The sequence below is a fragment of the Pectinophora gossypiella genome, chromosome 7 (assembly GCF_024362695.1).
Source record: "Pectinophora gossypiella chromosome 7, ilPecGoss1.1, whole genome shotgun sequence".
NCBI classification, from domain to species: domain Eukaryota; kingdom Metazoa; phylum Arthropoda; class Insecta; order Lepidoptera; family Gelechiidae; genus Pectinophora; species Pectinophora gossypiella.
Window position 1 is genome coordinate 120,001 of NC_065410.1, and position 21,949 is coordinate 141,949.

At 43.2% G+C, this 21,949-nt stretch overlaps 2 protein-coding genes and 1 long non-coding RNA gene across 4 annotated transcripts; 1 reads left to right on the top strand and 2 right to left on the bottom strand.

Annotated features, from left to right (window-relative positions):
• Positions 1-1,635: 1,635 nt before the first annotated feature.
• LOC126368544 (uncharacterized) lies at positions 1,636-2,356 on the top strand. The gene is made up of 3 exons (XR_007566607.1): positions 1,636-1,674; positions 1,921-2,043; positions 2,290-2,356. It is a non-coding gene; the product is annotated as an uncharacterized LOC126368544 (long non-coding RNA).
• A 3,573-nt stretch (positions 2,357-5,929) lies between these two features.
• LOC126368260 (protein borderless) lies at positions 5,930-12,887 on the bottom strand. Its single transcript, XM_050012156.1, has 9 exons — positions 12,444-12,887; positions 10,315-10,540; positions 9,958-10,239; positions 9,690-9,880; positions 8,552-8,773; positions 8,049-8,481; positions 7,679-7,954; positions 7,438-7,600; positions 5,930-5,966 (listed from the first exon to the last, which is right to left on the bottom strand). The coding sequence occupies exons 1-9, from the start codon at positions 12,633-12,635 to the stop codon at positions 5,930-5,932; spliced, it is 2,022 nt and encodes a 673-aa protein (XP_049868113.1). The 5' UTR covers positions 12,636-12,887.
• A 4,364-nt stretch (positions 12,888-17,251) lies between these two features.
• Positions 17,252-19,473, bottom strand: LOC126368542 (myosin-2 essential light chain). Of its 2 annotated transcripts, XM_050012554.1 has the most exons (5): positions 19,330-19,473; positions 19,219-19,246; positions 17,814-17,995; positions 17,570-17,716; positions 17,252-17,479 (listed from the first exon to the last, which is right to left on the bottom strand). In XM_050012554.1, exons 1-5 carry the CDS (start codon positions 19,330-19,332, stop codon positions 17,396-17,398), a joined length of 444 nt encoding a protein of 147 aa, XP_049868511.1. In that variant the 5' UTR covers positions 19,333-19,473; the 3' UTR covers positions 17,252-17,395. The 2 variants fall into 2 exon arrangements, with proteins under 2 accessions (XP_049868511.1, XP_049868510.1); XM_050012553.1 differs by lacking the exons at positions 19,219-19,246; positions 19,330-19,473 and adding an exon at positions 18,884-19,137.
• Between the last annotated feature and the right edge of the window lie 2,476 nt (positions 19,474-21,949).

The window sequence follows — 21,949 nt, forward strand, 5'->3', positions numbered from 1 at the left end:
GTTTTGTTTGGGTTTGGGTTAGGTTTGGGTTTGGTTTGAATTTTGTTATGTTTGGGTTTGTTTAGTTTTGGGTTTTGTTAGGTTTGAGTTTTGTTAGGTTTGGGTTTGGGTTAGGTTTGAGTTTGGGTTAGGTTTGGGTTTTGTTTGGGTTTGGGTTAGGTTTGGGTTTGGTTTGAATTTTGTTATGTTTGGGTTTGTTTAGTTTTGGGTTTTGTTAGGTTTGAGTTTTGTTAGGTTTGGGTTTGGGTTAGGTTTGAATTAAATTTGGGTTTGGTTTGGGTTTGGGTCAGGTTTGGGTTTGGTTTGAATTTTGTTATGTTTGTGTTTGTTTAGTTTTGGGTTTTGTTAGGTTTGGGTTTGGGTTAGGTTTGGGTTTGGGTTGGGTTTGCGTTAGGCTTGGGTTTGGTTTTAATTTTGTTAGGTTTGGGTTTGTTTACGTTTGGGTTAGGTTTGTGTTTTGTTAGGTATGGGTTTTGTTAGGTTTGGGTTTGGTTTGGGTTTGGTTTGGGTTTGGGTTAGGCTTGGGTTTGGTTTTAATTTTGTTAGGTTTGTGTTTGTTTAGGTTTGGTTTAGGTTTGTGTTTTGTTAGGTTTGTGTTTTGTTAGGTTTGTGTTTTGTTAGGTATGTGTTTTGTTAGGTTTGGGTTTTGTTAGGTTTGGGTTAGGTTTGGGTTTTGTTAGGTTTGGGTTTTGTTAGGTTTGAATTATGTTAGGTTTGGATTTTGTTAGTTTTGGGTTTTCTTAGGTTTGGGTTTAGTTTTGGTATATTTGGGTTATTGTGGTTTACATGGTTTTAGGTTAGGGTATAATTACGTTTCAATTTTCTTTGTGTCGGGTGTGGGTAGGGTTTGGTTTTTGTTCTGGCCGTTATATTTTTTGCAGTTTAATAGTTTTAAATAATTTTTTTTGAGTATTCATGTATTTTTCGTGTTATTATCAAAGAAATTTCGAAATATCAGTCTACTGCAACAAAATGTTATAGAAGTCTCTCTATTTTATTGCGTTATATGGTAGCCCTCGTCTTTACGAAAATTTTGAGGCCTCTTTCGCGGGTCTAGGACGCCGGGAACGCAAAAAATCGCCCCCCCACCCTCCCTGTTGCGATTTATTAGGAAGCCACGGTCACATATCTGCATAGAAAAAACCACTCACAATTTTGACAATTTTTGGATTTCTTTTTTTCTTATTTATTTACTTATTAACTCATTCAATCATTTACTTATTTACTTATTTTTCCAAAATGTTGTAGAAATTCGGGGTATTTCGTCCGGTCCGGCAGCTTTGTTGCTTTTTGTGTTCTTTTGCGAGACCTCCGGCTCAGGGAGGGTAAAATGTTTACTTATCGCATCATCCGTTTCTGCGGTCTTAAGAAATTAAAATACGGTGTTCTTGATTGATTTTGTGAAAGGCTGTGATGACAGTATTCTTACGGGGTAGACATACTCCAGATATACGTTACTATTTACGTTAAATATCGCTTTCTTCACGGTTCGTAACCGAGACATATGAGTAGCAACGCTTAGAAAACTGTTTATTTCATCGATTCATGAAGGTTGGTGGAAGGAGTCGACAGCATTCTTAGGCCAAACTTACTACTCAAGGGTAAAACTTATGCAAATGTATTGACTTTGAGTAGCAACGCTTAGAAAACTGTATATTTCATCGATTCATGAAGGTTGGTGGAAGGAGTCGACAGCATTCTTAGGCCAAACATACTATTCAAGGGTAAAATTTATGCAAATGTATTGACTTTGAGTAGCAACTCCTAGAAAACTGTATATTTCATCGATTGATGAAGGTTGGTGGAAGGAGTCGACAGCATTCTTAGGCCAAACTTACTACTTAGGGGTAAAACTTATGCAAATGTATTGACTTTGAGTAGCAACTCCTAGAAACCTGTATATTTCATTGATTCATGAAGGTTGGTGGAAGGAGTCGACAGCATTCTTAGGCCAAACTTACTACTTAGGGGTAAAACTTATGCAAATGTATTGACTTTGAGTAGCAACGCTTAGAAAACTGTATATTTCATCGATTCATGAAGGTTGGTGGAAGGAGACGACAGCATTCTTAGGCCAAACTTACTACTTAGGGGTAAAACTTATGCAAATGTATTGACTTTGAGTAGCAACGCTTAGAAAACTGTATATTTCATCGATTCATGAAGGTTGGTGGAAGGAGTCGACAGCATTCTTAGGCCAAACTTACTACTTAGGGGTAAAACTTATGCAAATGTATTGACTTTGAGTAGCAACTCCTAGAAACCTGTATATTTCATTGATTCATGAAGGTTGGTGGAAGGAGTCGACAGCATTCTTAGGCCAAACTTACTACTTAGGGGTAAAACTTATGCAAATATATTGACTTTGAGTAGCAACGCTTAGAAAACTGTATATTTCATCGATTCATGAAGGTTGGTGGAAGGAGACGACAGCATTCTTAGGCCAAACTTACTACTTAGGGGTAAAACTTATGCAAATGTATTGACTTTGAGTAGCAACGCTTAGAAAACTGTATATTTCATCGATTCATGAAGGTTGGTGGAAGGAGACGACAGCATTCTTAGGCCAAACTTACTACTCAAGGGTAAAATTTATGCAAATGTATTGACTTTGAGTAGCAACGCTTAGAAAACTGTATATTTCATCGATTCATGAAGGTTGGTGGAAGGAGTCGACAGCATTCTTAGGCCAAACATACTATTCAAGGGTAAAATTTATGCAAATGTATTGACTTTGAGTAGCAACTCCTAGAAAACTGTATATTTCATCGATTCATGAAGGTTGGTGGAAGGAGTCGACAGCATTCTTAGGCCAAACTTACTACTTAGGGGTAAAACTTATGCAAATGTATTGACTTTGAGTAGCAACTCCTAGAAACCTGTATATTTCATTGATTCATGAAGGTTGGTGGAAGGAGTCGACAGCATTCTTAGGCCAAACTTACTACTCAAGGGTAAAATTTATGCAAATGTATTGACTTTGAGTAGCAACTCCTAGAAAACTGTATATTTCATCGATTCATGAAGGTTGGTGGAAGGAGTCGACAGCATTCTTAGGCCAAACTTACTACTCAAGGGTAAAATTTATGCAAATGTATTGACTTTGAGTAGCAACTCCTAGAAAACTGTATATTTCATCGATTCATGAAGGTTGGTGGAAGGAGTCGACAGCATTCTTAGGCCAAACTTACTACTTAGGGGTAAAACTTATGCAAATGTATTGACTTTGAGTAGCAACGCTTAGAAAACTGTATATTTCATCGATTCATGAAGGTTGGTGGAAGGAGACGACAGCATTCTTAGGCCAAACTTACTACTCAAGGGTAAAATTTATGCAAATGTATTGACTTTGAGTAGCAACTCCTAGAAAACTGTATATTTCATCGATTCATGAAGGTTGGTGGAAGGAGTCGACAGCATTCTTAGGCCAAACATACTATTCAAGGGTAAAATTAATGCAAATATATTGACTTTGAATAGCAACTCCTAGAAAACTGTATATTTCATCGATTCATGAAGGTTGGTGGAAGGAGTCGACAGCATTCTTAGGCCAAACATACTATTCAAGGGTAAAATTAATGCAAATATATTGACTTTGAATAGCAACTCCTAGAAAACTGTATATTTCATCGATTCATGAAGGTTGGTGGAAGGAGTCGACAGCATTCTTAGGCCAAACTTACTACTTAGGGGTAAAATTTATGCAAATGTATTGATTTTCTTTTTGCTATCCGAAGTCTCAAAAACACACTTTATTCCGAACTTTCAACTACTAACTGAAAAATTCGCAAGATGGGGGTATGATTGGAAAAACTATTGTGATCATGTGTTCGGATATACGATACTCTATACAAATAATAAATTTCTTGCAAGAAAGGTGAAATGTATCCGAATATTTCAATCAGTAAGTGACGTGTACCAAATATGGGTCTGTATGCGGTAAAGGGTTAACATGCCTTCTGAAGCACTGATCATCTTACATTTGGACAATCAGGTGTTCAGCCTGTAATGTCCTAGCAAAACAAGGAATACAAAGTGATATCTGTGATTTTTCTCCACCGGGATTCGAACCCGGGACCTCTGGATTGTGAGCACAGCGTTCAACTACTGGACCACGGAGGCCATTATGTGTTTAGTTACTATGACTGGCATGATAAACGGTTTCATACACAAGAGGCAAATTCACAAAGAGCGAGTCTTGACTGCGTTACTAATTACTTAAGTACTTTCATAATCATTTCATTACATAAGTAAGCTACGTCAAGGGCCTTTAGTCCGGGATACCCGAATAGTCACAGCAGCAGGTTGATGAGGTAGGTCATTGATCTTACAAACCACATTAGAGAAAAAAACAGGATTTGCCATTCCTCATATCTGGCCGTCCTAGGCTTGAGCCTAATCAGCCTTAAAGGAAATCCACTTACAACGAGCAACACTCACTTAAATATAGGTATTTTTAACCAGGAATATGCTTACCTACATGTTGCTATTGCTCCAAGATGCACCAAAATTCTTCCATACTAATGTTTTATAAACATTACGAGCTCATCCTCTTATTGATTTTCTTTATAATTATGTCATCCCACTTAAGGTTTCTGTCAAGTATTGCCTAAAAATTTGTAAAAAATCTGATTAATACAAATAACTCAGATTAATATGATGTCTACAAGTTCTTCTATGACATATTTTTTCGATCACTCACCTCTTCATCACTAAATTTGTAGTGCAACTGCTCAGGAGGAAATCTAATACAATCACTCCTGTCTTCAAAACTTCGTGCTCACCTCATGCTGGACTTTCTCTACTTGGTAATTTAAGGCTATTTACGTGTATGAATGAATCCTTAAAAGAGCTCAAGATCACGACGCGGCTCTCCTCAATATGCCGGAATCGTGCCCTAAGCTTCTTCGGACATATTATGCGGTCTCCGAAGCACAGTCTGGAGAAGCAAATCATCGTTGGGTAAATGGATGGCAAACGTGCGCGAGGAAGGGCGCCTACGAGGTGGTCTGACATCGTGAAGAAGACGGTGGGCGTCAGCATACAGAGGGCGGTGCACGCAGCATATACCCGTACCAAGTGGAAAACCATAACCTGTGGTCGCGATCCTCAGCAGTGAGGGAACGACGAAGAAGAAGATAGGAGTCTTGTTGGTTGATTCACAGCGAGTTCCGTCGTTCTGATACAACACAACTTCCACTTTTACTAGTTCCGCCTTGGTCTTCCTCTTCATCGACGTCCTTTTATTTAGTCATTTTTGTGTTTTATTAAGTATTTTTGATTTGAAAACCTAACGATACCTAATCTTAACACGTTTTTTTTAAGTATGATCTTGACGCTGTGTTTTTTATGGTTTAGAATAATGCCAGATGTATGTTTTAAAATTCATAGAAAAATGTTTTATTGCATTTATTTATTGTATTTGCTGCTAAAACACGCATAAATTATGATTTTGTATTCCTTCGTACGAAATTATAAGAAAAACTTGACCAAAACGGAAATTAACCATGTTTTGTGTGTTTCCATTGGGTAGGTAGGCGTATTAACAGAAATATAAAAAGACAGAACAAGTGGCTCAAACAGACGTAATATCTACATAACCGTTTGAGATGTGGGGTCCGGATTATAAAATCGTAAGTAAAAAAAACATCGATGGTCGTAACATCGAACACTTTGCATCGAAAGGTCACTACAGCGAACGTGCTTAGTAGCGAAGGTATGCCTCATAGAAAGCATTCTACATCGATGGTCGTAACATCGAACAATTTGCATCGAAAGGTCGCTACAGCGAAGGTGCTTAGTATCGAAGGTTTGCCTCATATAAAGCATTCTACATCGAAAGTTTGTGAATTATGAAGGGGTCAAAAGTGGCTCCAAATGGTTCGTGTAATTTATACACGGAGCACCGAGCTGCAGCTCGCCAGTTCTGTTACTTGCTGAACTTCGCTTGACACACTCCAGAGTGTCTACATAAAAACGAAACATCACGTCAGGTGAGAAATAGCCCATAATGAAGTTTAAAAAATATTTCTTTTATCGTTGTGGGCATGTTTTAAATGATTTAAAATGATTTGTTTGGGGTTTATAACGGCAACATTTTGTTTAAAACGTTATAAATCGGTTGTTTTACATATACATATAATTGACATCCAACATTCATTTTAAAGAATAAAAATAAAAAATAATATAATAAATAGTTAAAGAAATAAATATAAAGTTTTAGAACATAAGTGGAGGCAATTAAAACGATATAATGCGATTGAAATAACTTTATTTTGTTGTATGTCCTATCACAATGACGGTCGAATGAGATGTGTCGTTATTCAGTTTTTACTCCTGATGCAAAGTAACGCGATGTTTTTGTGATTAGCGTTGCTCTTAAATATTGACAAGGCGCTAACGGAGTGTGCATCTGAACAATTTCTTTTATTTATTCATTTGTTTCGATTATACATAGTTAGATACGTACCAATTATCAGTTTTTTATTTATATAGGCGTGAGATTGCGGATATATCGTACTTGCTGAGTATAACCAATGGGACTGTTGACTGTCCGGAACTGTTAGGTAAGCTTTTGTTTAACGTTCCCACTAGATCACGAAGGGTTTATCCACCATTTCACTACCATTAGCATCTAAAAACTATAGACAGGACAGTTTTCTATGGCGAGCAGGCAGAAACCTTAATAACATAATAAAAGATCTTGATATTGATATCTTCAACTGTATTATACCATCAGTGAAGCGGAAGTTGGCAAAAAGATATTAGTTGGTTAGGAGTATCATGCGTTGTAATTACGTGATCGCAGGCATTTTTCTGCTTGCAGATTTCTATCCCGGGCATTGTGGGCGACTAATTGATTTTTGTTATGTTTGTATAGGCACCTAGTTTATTTTACTACCTATTGTTGCTGTATGACTAACATATACCGAAGTCTATCTGTGGAAACCTATAATTGGCTCTTTTGTGATTTATATTTGTGTTTATTCTATTTGATGTAGCTGTTGGTTTTCCTATTCCCGATCGTCAGCTGTCTTCGTATCTTATTTTCTTCTTAAAAATGTCCGCCGTTAGACATGTATTTTTCTGTTTTTAGGACTGGACCATAGAGTTTTGACCAAAGGAGTATTTACTTCGTTCGGCGGCAACATCCGAACGATCATAGTAGGTACTTTTGTGGAAGGTGGCGAATGAAAAGGATAGTAGGTATGTCGTAGAGCTTTTGAACTTCGGAAATATTCTCGTGTATAGCTCATGATTTCAGTTGTTTCGCGAGAGAGAGAACAAATAAAAGACTTGGAATAAAAATAAAATCTATTTATTTCCTATTTCGCGGAGCATTTCCAAATGTGTCAGTAGCGGCGCTTGTCGGCGCGCGGCGCGGGCGCGGGCGCGGGCGGCGCGCGGCGCGGGCGCAGCCGCCGGCGGGCGGCGTACAGCGCGCCGGCCAGCGCCGCCAGCAGCAGCGCCGCGCCCGCCGCGCCGCCCGCCGCGCCGCGCAGGCGCCCGTACGCCGGCACGCGCAGCCACGCCGCGCCCGCCGCGCCGTCCGCGCACGCCACGCGCGCGCAGTAGCGCACGCCCTCCTCCACCTCGCTCACTGCAACGCCAGCACAACGGTCAGCGTCGGCTCGAACGCCGGCGCCCCGGGCCCGACCCCACGAGGCCGTCGACTCACCGAACACGTAGTCCTGGTGCGTGTGCACGGTGGCCAGCAGCCGCTCGTCGGGCTCGTCGGCCTGGTACCAGCGCAGCGCGCAGCGCTCGGGCGGGGCGGGCCCGCGCCGCCAGCGCACCAGGGCGCCGTCGTCCAGCAGCCGCACGCTCACGTCCAGGTCACCGGCCGCGCCCGTCGCCGCGCCCGTCGCCTCGACCGCCGCCGCGCTCTCCGTCTCCACGGCCCCGGTGGTCGCGCTCGCCTGCGCCGTCTCGCCGGCCTCCTCCCCTCCGGGATCTGTGTTGACGAGAGGCGTCTGTTTGTTTTTAAACTTTCGAACCGAATAACCGATCTATCCGAGGTGAAGCACATTTCTTCTGTGGATACGTACTCAATGTGTGCACGTAGATCGGGCGACTGAAGAGTCCGTCGCCGATGTGGTCCTGCGCGAGCACCCGCAGCTCATACTCGGCGCCGGGGCGCAGGCCGAGCAGCGTCGCCTCGGTGACGCCACGCGACAGGATCTTCATGGTCCGCCACTCGGGGTCGGCGCGCTCGCGGTACCACACGGTGTAGTCGACGTCGAGCGTGCCGCCGGGCCGCCACGCGAGGTGCAGCGAGTCCGGGCCGGCGCGCGCCCGCAGCGCGTGCGGCGCGCGCGGCGGCGCGTTCTCGATGATGACCTCGGTCTCGGCGGACACGGCGGCCGCGTCGTTGCTGGCCGTGCACACGTACACGCCGCGGTCGCCCTCCTCCACCTCCGCCAGCGTCAGGTTGCCGCCGTCCAGCGAGTGCCGCCCCGGCGGCAGCTCGGCGCCGTCTTTCTACAAGCGAGCGAGGGGTGAGGCGGCGCCGGACGCTACGAGGTAGCGAGGCATGCCGGCGGATACGTACGCGCGCCCAGTGCACGGCGGGCGGCGGGTGGTGCGGCGGCTGCGGGGCGACGGCGCAGGGCAGCGCCAGCGCCTGCCCCAGGCGCGCCACGTACAGCGGCAGCGGGCGCGCGCCCAGCGCCGGCGGCCGCAGCACGCGCACGCGCACGCGCGGCGACGCTCCGCCCGTGCCCAGCGCGTTGTACGGCGTGCAAGAGTAATCGCCCTCGTGCGACTCGTCCACCTGGCATTATACAGAACAAAATACAGAAAAAAAAAGAAGACATTTTAAAATCTTGTATGAATTAGTACGTGTTCTGCAATTTATGTCTCATTTACGAAAAGACGGTACCTATAGGTATTGTGCAAAACATACAATTTGTTTATCAAATGCATAGCTGGGCACCGTTAACCAAATAGTTAACTTCGTTAATCGTTAATCCGCTACAAAAAAAGTTAGCTTCGTTAACCGTTAAAGCGTTACATTTCGGAAGAATTAACGCAAGTAACCGTTAATCGTTAATCCGTTAATAGGTTTGTGTAAAAATTGCATATTTATTGCGTTGCGTTAGTGAACTTATAAAACTTGTTGGTTTATGTTCTGGACGTTTACAGGTTAGAAATAAAACAAATAATAAAATAATAATAAACAGTCTATATTCGTCCCGCTGCTGGGCACAAGCCTCCCCTCAATCAACCGGAGGGGGTATAGAGCATACTCCACGCTGCTCTAATGCGGGTTGATGGAGGTGTTTTTACGGCTAATAGTCGGGACCAACGGCTTAACGTGCCCTCCGAAGCACGGAATCATCTTACTTTTTCGGACAATCAGGTGATTCAAGCATGAATAGTCCTTACCAAACAAAGGACAGTCTCACAAAGTGATTTCGACAATGTCCCCATCGGGAATCGAACCCGGACCTCCAGATCGTGAGCCTTACGCCCTGACAACGGAGGCTGTTTGGATTAACGATTAACGGACTTCTGCATATTAACGGAAGTTAACGTGTCCGTTAACATTTTAAAAAGTTAACTTAAAAGTTAATCCGTTAATCAAAATGTTAACTTCGTTAATTAACGATTAACGGATTAACGAGTTAATGCCCAGCTATGATCAAATGTTACTTTTCTAAGTATCAGCTAAATGTTGGCTATACGACCTGGTTAAAGAGCAGACTGCCGTTCCTGCTGTAGAAGACGCCGGGCACGTTGTAGGGGTCGAACAGGAAGCCGTCCTTCTCCCAGCGCAGGTTGGTGAGCGGCGGGTTGGCGCTGAAGTGGCAGTCGAGGCTGGCGGGCTTGCCGTGCGGCAGGTAGCGCTCCGCCGGCGCGTACACCACCTTGGCCTTGTCTGCGGGCACGAACGGGGGTGATGACGTGATCGCGTAGATGTAGGTAGGCAGGTAGGGGAGGAGAGGGGGCACTCACACTGCACGTCGAGGAAGGCGGCGGCGCTCTGGTCGGGCTGCGCGGGCGCGCGCACGCGGCACGAGTACTGGCCGGCGTCGGCGCTGCTGGCGGCGCGAAGCACCAGGCTGCCGTTGGCGGGCCGCTCGGCACGTGCCGCCAGCTCCGGCAGCGCCTCCAGCGGCGAGCCGTCCTTGAACCAGTCCACGCTCCACTCCGGGCTCTTCGGCTGGCACTCGAGCTCGGCGCGATCGCCCTCCAGCACGGTAGAGTTGGTAGGCGGCGTCACGATCAGGTTCCCGCCTGCAAGCGCGACAGACGTTAGCGAGGCTGCGTGGTAGAGGCGCGCGTAGGTGGTAGCGCGCGGGACACACTCACCCTCCACGTCGAGGAGGTAGAAGGTGCCGTTGTTGCGCGCGGGCGGCGTGCGGTTGGGGAACGTGACGCGGCAGCGGTAGAGGCCGGCGTCGGTCTCGCGCACGGCGCTCACGTTGATGGAGCCCCGGCCCAGCCCCGGCTGCTGCACGCGGCGCACGCGCCCGCCCCACCGGTCCGCCACCGCCGGCGCCCCGTCGCCGCTGTACCATGAGAATATCGTCTCGCCCTGCACACACCACGGAAATTGTCGCAATGTCGACCCACGCATATATACCTACGAATAAGTACATAGGCCGAATAGGCAAGAATGTACCTAAATGCCTACTTGTATTGTTTGCACCAGTGCGTTTAAGGGCGTAGTAGTATACCACAAGAAGCATTCAAATAAACAAGCACGTAGTTATCCCGGCATGCAGCAGGCGGGGGACGCACACAATTGGCGCTCCCACGCGGCGCTCCCGCGGCCGCGCCGCCGCCGGACACTCGCCGCTTTGATCTACATTCATTGTCACATTTTCGTGTCAACTTGTACTAACCGCTCGTTTACTATATATACGTATTGTATACATACAAACAATCGCCACGTTCAGCACACGCTCGCTACGACATGGCGCCGCCGCTTGAGTAGGTATATACTGCGCAGCGTGGGAACTTGACAGCAAGTAAACTTCTGAATAAGTATACTAAATAAACCAATCAAAATTCTTTGTCTTATAGTAAGATATGACACAAATGGCACTGTTCATTTGAACATACTTAGATTAGGTGTTGTGTTGACGCACAAAAATTAACAGCTCTTACTTACAAGATTGAAAATTAAATTTCTTTTAACCGTGCAAGTAGGTATTTGACAACCTAGCAAAGTTCACTCTAATAGACTGACAATGGATTCAATTTTGCTTGGCTGTCAAATACTTACACGCATGTTCAGCGTTTGTGTATTCTTTATTACCTAATTTACCTAGTAGGAGTAGTAGGCAAGCGGTACGTGGCGAGACCGCTGGTGATGACCGAAGATAATAGCTAAGTACTGAGTAAGTGTACTTATTATGTGGCAGCTAATCCAGGGTAGCTAAATCATATCAAAGGAGTTAAAACTTTCTTTCACCGTATTGCAACAGTGTTCGAGAAGTTTCACCCGAACTGAGAACATGGCGAGGCTGAGCGCGCTCCCACCGCGTGACACCAGAGGACTGAATCCGCTTCGTCTTAGCCGGTAACCCCCCAGGTGCAGCCACACCTTAATTACCAGTAGTAGGTACTTGAAGTATAAAATAATAATTAACCAACGCCATGTAAGTAGGTTGGTACTTACCTATAGCAATGCATATTAACTATGTACCTACCTACTGATCCTATCGCCGAGTCCGGCAAAAGTCACCAGACGACATTATTGAAGATCTGAGGTAGGTAGGTAAGTACCTAAAGTAATTTATGAACGCTAAAATAAGGTTACAGACCAAGGTACAGACATATAAGAGAGAAAGAGATTTCATACCAGAGTAAGTATCTTTTTTTGACGTGACTTATCGCAAGTTTGCCTGTTGTCGGGGCATTAACTAGGTACTTGGCCGGTTTCATGTTCAAGGACATTACTACTCTGTTAGTCGACTTAGCTCTAATTTTGGCTACACAATAGAGTAGGAACAGAATAGGTGAAGCAAAATAATGTGAGACTGTGTCGCGCGCGCCACCCGCCGGGCTCGCGCGCGACCGCAAGCCAAGACCTCCGCTGCATGCCCGTGTAAACTGACCCGGAGGAAACGATAACCTTTGAGGTGACCACATCTTTGTTTACTGTTTGCCTCTCACATAATATCAATACAGAACAGAGAATGTATAAGTACTTACAATCCATACTTCCATTACATAAAATAGGTACCTAAGTAGAAAAAGTATTATTTTAGTAATAAAAGATACTGTTGATAAGTAGCCATTTTAAACAACTACCACCCAACTATATGTAAGTACCTCTAGGTAGGTACTGTTTTTGGCCCCGATTACCTACCTACTTAATACTCAGGACCTCCTGCCATCTACTTAAGGAAATATCGCTAAGTATGATCATCTCAATGTTTGATATAAGTATATAGCGTGCGGGGTGCGGGGTGCGGAAGGTGAGGACTCACGTCTTTATCCCACTGCAGGTGGTAGGGGATCTCGTTGCCGAAAGGGAAGTCGAGGTGGCAGTTCATGACGGCAAACCCGCCGACGCTGGCGCGCAGCCGCTCAGCCTCCAGCGGTAGCAGCGCGCCCAACGCCGCCGCGCCCAGCGCCCACGCCGCCCAGCCCGCCCGGCCCGAGAGCTCGCGCCGCCGCATGCCCGCTGGGTGCCACTCGCACTTGTCACTGTGATCGTACTGCACAATAGCCACAGTATGCCCGTCGAGTGGCGCGCGTTCCACTGACCGCTCCCGGTCTAATAGAGTTAACCTCGGTGTCGCGGACCAGGCGTGAGTAATGTAATCTCCGCCCCCCGCCGCCCGCGCCCCCCGCGCCGGCCCGCAGCACGCGCGCCGCACAGGAAGCGCCGCTAATGCGCGCCCGCGATTAACTCTCCTACGACGTCTTTATGTTCCCCAGCAATCAGTTTTAATGAAAAGATGACGCCGCGCCGGCCACCTCGTGCAGCACGCCCCGCAGCTGCGCACTCGCCGCGCGACAGTCGCTCTGCATCTTTGCGAAACACAGCTTCGCAATCTTTACATTTACCTACCTGGGCTTTATACAAACCCGAAGTTCCTAAATTCTACACGTTATGCAAAATATGTGGCTTGACCGTTTCGCTACCTTTCCATTAAGTATGAACGTAACGTAAAAAACTATTTCGCTAACTGTCAACTTGGACGTAAGCATAGAATAGAGAATAATACACGTACTTAAAGTAATTATTATTGCCATTCTGTTACAAACTTAGTTCTTGTACTTAGTATCGACAGGGGCACGCCATATTTCTCCTAACGTGATGCGTGTAAAATTTGAGAACTAAGGTTTGTATAGTTAGGGCGTGTAGAGTTTACAATCTTGACTCTACATGAGATCTGATACCTTTTTGCCATTGCGATCGATTTTGCATTTACATGAAAATGTTTTTGTTGGGATAACTAAGTAAATATAAAAGGTTATTTTTTGGATTTAGGTACCGGAATAGCTAGATTAACCAGCTGCCAGTATCGAACCCGTGACACTAACCACGAGGTACGATGAAGCAGATAAGCCACGCGTTTTCCGAACAGGGTTATCACGAATAAAAAAGCAATGAAAAAGTTAAATAAGAAAAACGTACTTATTAATTTATTCACGAGTTTTTTAGGGTGACTGTACCCAAAGGGTAAAATCAGGCCAAGTGCGAGTGCGATTAGAAGCATCTCGCGCGAACTATTCTTTTTTTTTTTATCAAAATGTGCCAAGTCCGGCGGCAAACCCCCACACCATTCCCCCGCGAAAAATTGGGCTCCGACATAAAAAAGGATAGCTCCAGCTACGAGGTAACTTGTTCCTCTAAACAACTAGAACCATCCCCCTCATGTCGGATCCCAACTCCCCACGAAAAAACAATATGAACGCGAACTATTCAGTTTTGAAAAAATATATACTTAGTAGAAACCTCAATATCATTTTTGAAGAGCTGTCTATAGATATATCCCCACACGTATAGGTTGGATGTTTTTTTTTGTTTCAGTTCTAAGTATGGGCAACCCCCAAAATTTTTATACATAAAAGGGTTTAAAAAAATATCATCATCATCATCAGCCCATTAACGTCCCCACTGCTGGGGCACGGGCCTTCCCTATGGATAGGGAGATCGGGCTTTAAACCACCACGCGGACCCAGTGCGGATTGATGGTTACTAACGACTGCTAATGCAGCCGGCACAAACGGCTTAACGTGCCTTCCGAAGCCCGGAGCTCGAGATGAAAACTTTTTTTTGTGGTCACCCATCCTATGACCGGCCTTTGCGAAAGTTGCTTAACTTCAACAATCGCAGACTGAGCGCGTTTACCGCTGCGCCACCGAGCTCCTCAAAAAAATATATATTTTAAAGGAAATAAGTAGCTACCTACCTCCAGTATGGTCCACTTCTGATGAAGGAATCAAGGGAACTCCTCAAACATTACAGGCATAGATACATAATACCGATTTCAGTATTTTCAGCCACAAATTAAGCATTTCTAGGTACTTATTCAAAAAGTATCATTTAAAGTAGATAAGTAAAAAGGTAAAGTAGACCACAGAAGGCCACCGGAACTCAACATCATACTCGTAAGTTAAGCGATTACGATGAATCAAATTAATATAAATGGTTAGGATGAAAAGGTAGGTAAGTACTTATAGCTCTGCGCACCCCATTAGAGATTACGGGCGTAAGTTTATGTATGCAGAATCGCCCAGTGTTAGCAAGTGCTTCACCTGGGCCTAGGCAAACGTCGTTATCACTAACTGGCTTTGAACAACCGACGCTATGGCTGCGGATCAACTGGCCACCCGCAGTTAATCTGCGCAACTCAGTGTCGTTGGGATTCAATGAACATGAAACCACCTTTCCTTAAGAATTCTAGAACATACACAACACAATAACATATGCAGATGTGGGCTACCAAACCTACCAAAGGTCTTCAATAGGACCACCCAAGCAGTCTTGGTTGCGCACTCGCGTAAGTGTTGACGCGTAGTGTGAACTGTCGGCCCACCAGTTCAGGGCTCCGAGTGCCAGCCGCCGGAGGTTCTAATTGCTCTGTGACGGGGTGCTCATGCACTAGTGTTAACCTCCAAGAATGACATCAATGCCCACGTCCATGGCCGATTAGCAAGGAGTTCATGTCTCGCCAATTTAAATCATTAATGCATGATATAATAAAAACACCTACTATTCAACAGCAAGATACAATTCAATTTAATTTTAGTCTATGAAGCAAACCACTTACTGTTGTAGGTAGTACAAGTAGGTAGGTGCCTACATACTATCTTGAAAAAATATAAAAGATTTTGGATGAATAAACGGAAACCTCTTTCCTGATGACTGATGAGTTTTATAAAATTACTTATTTATTTAATATTACACTACATTTGCAACATTACAGATATATATCCATTGCGTTACAAACAATATTCATATCACAAGAACTTAAAACTACTACACATTAATATTTATATTATTATATATTATTGGACAGTACTAACTTATAATTTCTTAACGGGAGACCGACCAAATTTTGATATTTGACGACTTTCCACATTTTTTTCTGTGTACTTAGTCAGAAACCTGATCCGTTATGGTGGCAGTGCCAGGATAAAGGACACTAAATAAACTGAAATGCCAAAAATAAATAATTACCTACCTATAGAAACAGACACAAGACTAAATAGGACCATCCGTTCTGGAGCTACGATACATAGGCAAAAGGATGAACCTTATAACATCCCTCTGCGTTGTGTCGTTGCAAACAAACAAAGATTTGACTTTGCAATTGAAAAAAATAACACAACAATCAAAGATATAACACAATATAGCAAAACACACACACCCACGTAACATAGTCGGCAAGGAGTGGGTGTAATACTATACACCTTTGTCTACCCCTTTGGGGATACAGGCGTGAAGCTATGTTGTGTTGTTAAATAAGTACTCTTTCACTCATTTGTGTGTGTACTCATTTTGTTTTTGCCGTTGGAAAACTGTTATCTCCATACATCGACTAGGTCGCGATTAGTTTACCAACTGCAAATAAGTTTGTAATTGGAAAAACTAATTTATTTTGCTGTTGTAAAACTGTTGACGCCATTAGTTAACCAACTGCAAATATAAGTTTGTAAATGCAAAACAAGCATATCTTTAGTTTGCAATTATTTAGAAGCTTGATTTTGTTACAGCTGTATAAGACCAAAGATATAAGTATTACATGTTAATTTCAACTTGATACCTCCACGCGTTTCCGAGAAAAAGGTCTTGACAGACAGACGGATGGACGGACAACAAAGTGATCCTATAAAGGTTCCATTTTACCATAGGTTCGGAACCCTAAAAAAGGAAAATAATATTTATCGGTACTAATTATCAATTAGCGGTTGAGATCTGGCAGGAAATAGGTGGCTCGCATGGATCATTGGGCAGTTGTCCGGTATGGCCAATGGTCAAGAAACAGTCCCTGGCGGCGGCGGCGGCGGGGCCCGGCGCGGAGATAGCGTGTCATGGCCGCGCCGCGCGCTATTCATGCGCAGACAAAAGCAGCAGGCGGCGCAGACGCAGCGGTACTCACACGAATGAGCGACATGGGTGCCTACCTACTATTCTGTACGTACGACTATACTGTCGTATAGGTACTTGGCATAATGACAACATTTGTTCCGAAACTCGACCATACTTGGTCAAACTTGCTTCTTTGTTATTACCGTTTGTCCCATTCTCATTACAAGTCAAAGTAGTCGTCCTGCCTGTGACGGTGCTCCACCCGGAGGGCCGTGTCGCTCTATGGTTACACCTTACCATGTTGCCGACATAGCTATCGGGTCCATTCCAAATCACGCCAGACAAACCAATTACATACTTATGTAGAATTTTGCTCAACTATCTATTCCAAATTAATAAAGTTTGACACTTGACAGTCTGAATAACAATATGTACCTATACCTATACTTAGTTACAATTATAACTCCATATAAGCATAGAAAAAGATAACATAATTAGAGATATTTTGAACTAAAACAGCTACAGTAAACCGCATCAAAAATAAAGTGTTGTCGTGTCGTGGAGGCGGGGACGGGCCGGGTGCGGCGCGAGCCCCCCACTGACGAGGGACCGGTCGGGCTACTTGGTTCATTAACTTAGATATAGCTGCGACTGATACTGATGTAATATTATGATCATAAGATACGTTAACAGAGAACAAAGCATTGTGCAGCAGAGGAATCAATTAAATAAAAATTAATACACTTTCACTATTTTACATAGCACTTTTAATGCTCTTAATCAATAATAATAATAATACATATAAAATCTTATCATTACATTAAACAGATTTGGAATATTATGAAATGCGGGAATTACACGTTACAGTAAGAACATGATACGTGGCGGCAGCGGCTAGCCCTGCATGATGAGGTGCACGAAGTTCTCGTAGTTGATGTTGCCCTGCGAGTCCTCCTGGCCCTGCAGCAGCTGCTCCACCTGCGGGCATGCAATAAACAATACGACGGTAACTCTCCTCCTCAAAGTATGAGTGTGCGTGTGTGTGTGTGTGTGTACGCGCGTACATACCTCGTCGTCGCTGAGCTTCTCCCCGAGTGTGGAGAGCAGGTGGCGCAGCTCGGCAGAAGAGATGTACCCGTTGCCGTCCTTGTCAAAGTGTCGCAGCCCTTCGATGAAATCATTCGCTGTGTCACCACTGCGGGCCTTTGAGATTGCCTGCATACAAATAAAATAAACAATTCTTCATAATATGAATAAATAAATGCTTACACTTGTGTATAACAACTGAACATGTTTAAGAGATCTGTCTGACCTGGTAGATGGGCAGGAACACTTCAAAGGAGATGCGCTCGTCGGGCTTGAGGTGCAGCGTACACTTCTTGACGTCCGACTCAGTGGGGTTCTGCCCCAGCGCCCGGAGCGCGTCGCCGATCTGTGCCACGTGGATCTTGCCGTCGCCGCGCGAGTCGAACAGTTGGAACGCCTCCTGGAACTCTGCGCACCACGCCCACCCCACACGCTTTTACAATAACCAAATTTTGTCTTTTTGAACCCAGTTGAAACATTATGTAAGTTGTAATATACATAAGTTCCAAATGGATATTCGGAATATGACCTAAGATTCTAAGATATTTTTGAGGTGACATTTGCAATATTTACATCCAGTACTCCTGAAACTCACCCATGAGCAGGTGATATACAGTAATCAATGGTGCTGATTTCAGTACACTAAGTTATACCTGTCATTTCTTATCTGCTGAAAAAGAAACAAATGGGTAATCGACAGGAATAAAATTTATGGAACATACATCAATTTAGGGCAGAAATTTAAAAAAGCCATCCATATGTTTATATTGCCCAATCACACCAGGAATGCAATAAATATCTTACCTTATCTTAAACCGACAGATTTAAGTTGACAGCACACATCAAACTGGTTGCATATGAGTAATATGGCTATTTTATTAGTTGGGTTATTCATTCATTTTAAAATTAACAGTACTCAATCTTCTGTCCCTTACCTTTTCAGTAGATAATAAAATGACAGGTATAACTTAAAAGTAAAATTAGGATTGAAAGGAATGTGTCTGCAGAAATCAGGGCCATTATGTGTTTAGTTAATTGAAATGAATGCTTGTTTGCTTTCTGATATTACATCACAGACCCAATATTTAATACAAAAGTCAGAATAATATGACTAGAAAGTAATTAAATTATGATTAACTACCTTCTACCACAAATTATGCAAAATCTTAAACATGACAATGTCAAATAAACTCAATGTGTTCCGAATATAGGTCATCATCATCAGCCGTACGACGCCCACATGATTTGGGAGACGTAACAACAGAGTACTGTGACGGTCGGAATGAAGATGCGTACCTTCGAGGGAAGTGAGGCGCAGCTTGGTGGGCGGCTCGTAAACGAACATGTTGGCGGCGCGGACAGCAATGCGCGGGCGCCGTCGCTGACCAGGGCAGCTTTAAAATACTCACCTTATAAGGAAACTAGGGCGCTTGCAACAACCGCCGCCGCTTTAGGAAAAGACGTTGATTGATGTGAGTCACAGCTCGCGGGGCGCGGCTGGGTCGCAGTGCGCCCTTGCAGGCGCCTCGCCGCGCCGCCGCCGCCTCACAGCCATCACCAACATTCTAATAGTAAGCGCTATTGCCACCTCACCGTCTTGGTGCGTTATATACTTCGTTTTGATTACTCACCTGCCAACTGGTCCTCAGAATATCCGGCCTAAAACAAAGAATACATTACATTACCTTAAATTATACAAAAACATAACGATAGTACAAAGCACTTAAAGTATTTATACTAACCATTGCAATTTAGATAGAATAATGGAATGAATATAAACAATAAAATAAAACTGTGATAAAATATATCAATTATAATAAACACGAATCTGCATTTAACACGCAGCTAACTTCAAATCAAATCTAACATTATTACGTCAACTGTCAATTTGACGTTCGTTACCCCCGTCGCACACGGGGAAACTACAATAAGAAAGAGTAGGAATAGGAGTACAAAGGTGTATGCTCAAAAGTGACAGCTAACATTTCAAGGTTAGTCGTAGTCACGTAGTCATTATTCTGAGGATTAACCCAGCTGACGTAATCCCACCTTCGGTTGCAATTTTGTAAAAATATTACATTACCCACGAACGATGTTTTTAATTTACTTTTCAAGGCAATTTTGAACTATTCGTAAAAGATTTACTTACAGTTTTAATGATGTTTATATATGTGACAATTTGACAAATAATAGTATAGTATAATATTATAAGTCACTTAATTTTCAATAATAAAATTTACATCCTTGGAATGTTGGAGATACCAATTTAATGGTAACACTTACGTCCTCAAACGGTTATAAATGCAATGGTGGCTTTTTCATAATTATGATCGAGCCGGATCGAGCATATCTTGTTAAACCATGGTGTTATTGACATAGAGATAGCGCCATGAAAGAAGTCCCGGTGCTAGCGTTGCAGTGGTGCTAATTCCTGCAGACGCCATCTAATTTTATTTTCAACTATACCTCTCATTTTCTTATCCGTTGAAAAAGAAAGGGATGGATAATCGACAGGCATAACATTTATGGAATACACGTCAATTTTAAGCAGAAATCTAAAACAATCGTCTAAAAATTTTACATCGGCCAATAACCCGACAAAATTAAGTAGATAGCTCGTCAAACGGATTGCATACCAGCGAGATGCCTTTTTTATTCGCACGGGTTATTCATTCATTTAAAATTAAGTTGTTGACAATCATCTGTCGCTTTCCTTTTCGGCGGACAAGATAATAATGACGGGTATAACTTAAAATAAAATTAGGAGGTGTCTGCAGGAATCGGGGCCAATCTTATCTGCATTTATATTCTGACTTCTCAAGGTTCCATTGAAATCCACGGGTCTTCTTCCGGCGGCGGCGAAGAGATGGCGCTATTTCTTTTTATATTTTTTCTTTTGCCTGGCGCTCAAATCGCTTTTGAAAATATTAAAATATTTCATATCATAGTGCCTAATAATTCGGGGAAGAAATCAAAATCAATGAGGGACTTTCTAGGCTACATTTCCCAAAAATATATAGATGGTGCTGTACAGAGAGAGTTGCATTCGTTTAACCTTCTCATTTCATGGATAACACATACCGTTTATTTTTGTTTTTAGGTATAAATGATGACCTTTGTTTGACCCAGGCACAATACATCTTCCACCCATTATTATTCTGATCAAAATAAAGAGAAACAATATACGTAACAACATAATGCTTTAACTATATCTGATCCAAATATTTTATAAATATGCCTCGAAAAATAAGTAATTATCTTTATATCAATGAATTATCAAGTTATAATCAGTAGCCTGGAAAGTCAACTTCAACTTTATGGTTTGGTCCTGTTGTCCTGAGGGTTCTTCATTTGACAATTTGATTTTTTTATAATGAGATTTGCATAAACATCATTAAATTACGTAGACACACCATCTAATTTTATTTTAAGTTATACCCGTGAGCTGTTATCTTTCATACATATCATTCTCGCATTAAGTCTATGGTGCGGTCATATTGAAGATGACAGTTCCACCCCGCCCCTCCTTCATACTTCTTTCCTATTTCGCCTGCCATGCCAGAGTGCAAAGACCAGTCGCCATCTTGTTCGACATGACATTTTCAAAGTTCCTCCACAACATTTAATTCGTTTAATTCCGTAACTTATCCTCTCATTTTTTGTAGCTGTATTATCTAACTTTCACCATGTACCATAAGTGTAGTGTTGTGAGTTGTAATAGTAAACGAAAGGACGTAAATTTTTATAATTTCCAAAATCCGAGGTAGAACTCCAAAAATGGGTAGAGTGCGCATTGGTTCTGAAAGATTGCGAAGTGTCCTGAACTTACGAAAGCGTCGACGCCTATCCAACATTATTTAGTGCTGATGAGATCACTACTGATATGCCCCAAGGCTTAGACCACGACGCCGATGCAACCAGTAAGTACCCTCAGAGTTATTTAAAATAATGTATCACATTATTTATTATTACTGTTTCTTGTTCTGCTCAGATAAGTTGGTCTTGGGACAGTTGGTAGTGAAAAAAACAGTGGCAGAAGTCTGAGAATGCAACTCACTGAAACATTTATTACTTTTCAGAAAATGTCTCTCATGAGCACAATTTTTGCAAGAGGAGACTGCATGAAGACGATTCCTACAGCAAAGTTGAAGTTCCAGAGAAACGTACAAGAGTCGAAAGTGGTAAGTTTTGCACATCTTGAGTCAATGATTAATATGTATGATATACACAGATATACAGTTACAGGCAATTATTTTTATATTGTTTTACTTTTCATATTTATCTACAGATAGAACACAAAAAAAATGTCCTCGACAGAATGGACTAGGTATGGGTGTGGCGTAGTAGGATGTTTATTTGTTT